Genomic DNA, 5,000 nt, shown 5'->3' with positions numbered 1-5,000 from the left:
GTACTGATGATTTGGAATATAGCATTTCATTCAAGCACTTTTTGTTATTACGTTCTTTTTTTACCATTTTTGGGTTTATATTATAGCTAACATCTTGGTTATCATTATCATGATTTTATAGCTTCCCCTCTCTCCTTCCATCCTCCCCCTTCCCCTCTCTCCTTCCATCCTCCCCCCTCCCCTCCCTCCTTCCATCCTCCCCCCTCCCCTCTCCCCTTCCATCCTCCCCCCCTCCCCTCCTCCCTTCCCCCCTTCCATCCTCCCCCTCCCTTCTCCCCTTCCATCCTCCCCTTCCATCCTCCCCTTCCATCCTCCCCTTCCATCCTCCCCTTCCATCCTCCCCCTCCCCTCTCCAACCCCCTCCTGCAGCTGGCCTATGACCCTCACGCGCTGCAAAGCGAGCGCTTCTTGCCAGGCTTTGTGGACACGCACTGCCACCTGGACTTCCTGTTCCGGCGCTGCAACCAGGCCTCGGGCAGCCACGCTCGCTTCCGGGCCCAGTGCCAGGGTCACGATGCCTACCCCGTGGCTTTCGAGGGATGCGTCGCGGTCTTCTGCCAGCCCTGGACCTTTGGAAAGGCGGGTTTTTATTTTTATTTTTCTGACACTTTGGTTTTGTTCTTCTTGGGTTTGAAGAATATAAGGATTTTTTTTTTCTCTCTATTATATGCTGTTTTTTCTTCATGTTCATAACCTTTTTCTCTTTCTTCTCCTTCGTCTTCTTCTTCTTCTTCTTCTTCTTCTTCTTCTTCTTCTGGGCCCTGAAGAACATAGGGGAATGTTTCTTTATTTTTTTTGTTTTCGGGGTGTTCTTCATGCTCATTTCCATAATTATTACTATTATTATCATTATCTTTATTCTTATTACTCTAAATTTATTATGGAAACAGCTAGAACATATTTATTAAATAATTAGGTATTATTGTCATGATCATTTTTTTTTTTTAATTATTATTTTTTTTTTTTGCTTTTTCTTAATTTTTGATTTTCATTTTTTTTTTTTTTACACTTCCAGACCTCATGGTGGGAGGAGTTCCTCGGAGAGCCAGACGTCTGGGCGGCATTTGGGTGCCATCCTCACTACGCCCGTTTCTTCGGCGAGGAGGAGGAGGAGCACCTGAGGCTAGCCCTCCTCAACCCAAAGGTCTTGGCACTCGGGGAAATTGGACTGGATTACTCTAACAGGTGAAGGTGGGGGTAGGGGAAAGGATGAGGGGGGTGCTAGGTGCAGGTGAGGGAGTGGGGGGTGAGAGGAAGGTGCAAGTAGGGGAGGGAGGGGAGAGTAAGGTACAGGTGGGGGAGGGGGGAGATGCAGGTGCAGGTGGGGGAGGGGAGAAGAGTTAGGTGCAGGTGGTGGCAGGGGGAGGGGGGTAGGTACAGGTGGAGGAGGGAGAGAGAGAGGTGCAGGTGGTGGCAGGGGGGAGAGGTAGGTGCAGGTGGGGGAGGGGGGAGAGGTAGGTACAGGTTGGGGAGGGAAGGGAGAGAGTTAGGTGCAGGTGGAGGGGAGAGGGCAAGCATTAGATGCAAGTGGGAGACAATGTGTAGAAAGGATCAGGTGTGGCTATGGATAAGGGTGAGGAAAGGGTTGCATGTGAGTGAGGGAAAGGTTGCAGGGGATATCAACTACGTAAGGGGTGTAGGTGAAGGCTGGTGGTGTCGATTAGGGACTTAGTGACAGGAGGAGAAAGATTAGGTGCAGGTGGTAGACAGTGTGTGGACAATGTGAAGAAGTGAAAGAAGTGTGAGGTGGGCGTCTCGAGGTGTTGATGAGGGTGATTCATCATAGTGTATTTAGGGGAAGGAGTGTCGTCAGGGGAATAGGTGAAAGTTGGGGAAGAAGAGAAGGGGAAGGGTGCTAGTAGGGTGAGTTTGTGTGTGTGCAAGTTATTTTCTCTTCTTTCTTATAGCTATCAGGGAGTTGTAAGGTGTATCAGTTTTATCATTATTTTCAGATTTGTTTTCATGGAATTAATGCTTCGTTTTCCTCCTCCTTTGTATATTGGCCTGTGTTGTTTATAAAAGCTCTTTATTTTTTATTCTCATACTTGTGGCATTGATTTGCTGTTTGTTAGCTAATCCCATAAACAAAATGTGTTGCATTATAGAGTTGTTTTAGAGTAGCTTATGGATTATGTTTCACTATTTATGAAAGGAACTATTACACATATTGCAGGTTTTTTTTTCATATTTTTCTGTTTGTTTTGTGTTTAATTTTATTTGTTTATTTATCTATTCATAAATTAACATTGTTATCATTATCTTTGTCAGCGTCACTATTTTTAACATTGTCCTCCCCTTCTATCCTCCCCCTCCCCTCTCAGTATTATTTTTTTTATTATCATCATAATTATCATTATTACTATTATTATTGTTGTTGTTGATCTACCCCAAAATCCCTTTTTCCTTGTTGTCGAGTAAGGGCGAAGACTGGGACCCAATGCTGGGGACCTCCCCTGCCTTGGGACTCAGCGCTCGACTCAACTAATTTTGCATGGTCTTTTTTTCCCCTTCTGCTTTTCGATTCTGTCCCTTCCCCAACCCCTTCTACTATCCACTTCCTAAGGTGTGAGAGCCGTGCTGAAAGGATGAAAGGCTGACTTTGTGCCAGTCCTGAATGGCCTGAGGGAGCCATGGGCACAGTATTCCCCTTAGTTGTCTAGCCCTTATCCCTGAAGGGGACCCTGAGAGGTGGACTGTTTCTCAACCCAACATACTCCAGCCTTACCTCTTCATCAAATAGCCCCACCAATTCAAACTCTTCCGATTCCCTGACCCCAGGCACTGAACACGGCTCCGAACACTGCAACTACCATTCCCTCCTCAATGCCTACTAGTACATTATCCACCCAAGTCAACACTCATCTCCAGGAAACATTCCTACTCTCCCAACATGCTCAAATTCATCACCTCTACCCCCACTACCTTCTTTAGCAACTACTCCATCCTCCCTTACTACTAATTTACAGCCTTATTGCCCACCTCTCCATAATACTACCTCCCTTCTACTACCCCCATCTCTACAAATATCTTAAATACTCAATTTAGCCCAGACAAATGGGACCGATTTTTCGTGATCCCTCTTTCAGCTCCCTACTCTGACAACACTCTTACCTTCCAGCAATGTTTCCAAAAACAAGAAGGCAAAGTCTCTTTACGTAGCTGACCCGATTGTTCCCGTATTGTCACAGTAACATCTGAAAACCAAGCAATAGCATTATCAACTCTAACTGATCTCTCTGGTAACTCCTGCAGAACCTCATCCAACCTTCAATACTTGCACTAAAACTGTCTCTCTCCCCAACAAACTGCCCTATTTTATAACAAAAATTGATCAGATTGTGGAGAAGACTTACTCGCCTGCCTCACGGACTATGATGTGATGATATCAGTACATTACAACTCCATTTCTCTCAGAGGTCATCGTAAGAACCCCACTTACATTGCCCAAAATACTTTCTGTAGACATGACCTTGGTGGAGAATCCCTGCCTGTCCGACCATATCAACCATATCAACCTCCAGTGCCAAAATTGTTGGCATTTAGGACATCCTGCCAAACATTGCCATTCCACAGCTAGATACCCTCTATGTGCCTAACCTGGTCATACTCGATCAAACTACTCTGCACAGCCATGCACATGTGCCAACTGTGGCTGCCCAACCTACAAATTTGAGTCTGAAGTGGCAACTCCCATATTCAGACTTGGACTCACTCTACGTGAAGCCAGACAGGAAGCACGTCAATGATTTTTTTCTCTTAATCCCAACTCTAGTAATGTCACTCGCTCTACCCCTTCCCCTCTCTCCCAAAACATTCCTACACCCTCCCCTACACCTAACCTTCCTACACCTTACCTCCCCACTTCTACCTCCTACCTTCACCAGTCAAATTCTTTTGCCATTCTAAATCTAGACACTCCAATCTCTATTGCAGCCCCAACACCTTCCCGCACTACTCGCAGCAGACAGACTAAACATTCCACCCCTTCTCCTACCACACACTTACCTACCTTTGCATCTACTCCTCAGAAAAAAACTTTCCAACCAACTCCTTTACACAAACTCTCGAAGATATTTAAAACATTCTACTCAAGTCCCAAATTAACACTGAAACCCCTCATCCACCCTCAAATTCCACAACTCCCGCTCCCTCCACACTCGAAGTGACTTCCAATATCCATTCTCGTCCTACTCATATTCCCCCTACACCCCTTCCTCCTACTCCCTCCTTACAGTCATGCCACATCACTCATGAAGGCCCTGGCGGTATTCACTACCATATGCACGAACACCTTCCATCTTCCATCCTTTAACCCAATAAATCGGGTACCCTGACTCAAGATTACTGCCACCATCACTCTAACTAGCTGCTTTTGCCAACTACTAGAGCGAATGGTTAACTTCCACTTAACGTGGTATCTTGAATCTCGCAATCTTCTCTCTCCTTCCCAGTTTGGTTTCCACCATATCCAAAATACTGCTGCACACCATGCTCATTTTGAGACATGTATTATATGTGCATGCCATGAATCTGTATTAGCCACATTCTTTGACCTAGAAAAAGCATACAATACTACATGGCGGTACCATATTCTCTCACAATTTTCCTCCCTAGCCATATGCTGAGACATGGGTGTCTTTAAAATGTCTTTCCTCTCCAAATGCACTTTCCAGGTCAAAATTGCATCTTCCACATTATCCTTCTTTCCTCAGTATGGCAGATTTCTTGGCGTTATTTTTTCCTCTAAATTGTCTTTTACATTAAAGAAAAAGCTCTCCGCCGTCTCTGAATCTTACAAATTCTAACCAATATATCCTGGGACTCAGATTGCAAAACTCTCCTCCATCTTCATGTTACCTTGATCCTCTCCACTCTTGATTATGGATGCCATATTTACTCCTCTGCCTCAACCTCCCTCCATACCCATCTTGATACAATCCACCACTGTGGTCTTTGCTTAGCCCAAAGCGTCTTCTGCTCCTCTCCAGTTGAGATCCTGT

General features: G+C 45.3%; 1 protein-coding gene across 1 annotated transcript in view; it reads left to right on the top strand.

The window, feature by feature from the left end:
- Positions 1-5,000, top strand: part of LOC125040846 — a 14,984-nt gene that overhangs the window by 4,686 nt on the left and 5,298 nt on the right. Inside the window, exons 4-5 of the mRNA XM_047635605.1 lie at positions 370-579; positions 1,016-1,185. Coding sequence (XP_047491561.1) covers positions 370-579; positions 1,016-1,185 — 380 coding nt within the window. The remainder of the gene's footprint in view (positions 1-369; positions 580-1,015; positions 1,186-5,000) is intronic.

Source organism: Penaeus chinensis, chromosome 29, assembly GCF_019202785.1.
Source record: "Penaeus chinensis breed Huanghai No. 1 chromosome 29, ASM1920278v2, whole genome shotgun sequence".
Lineage (NCBI taxonomy): Eukaryota > Metazoa > Arthropoda > Malacostraca > Decapoda > Penaeidae > Penaeus > Penaeus chinensis.
This window is presented reverse-complemented; position numbering and strand designations above follow the sequence as displayed.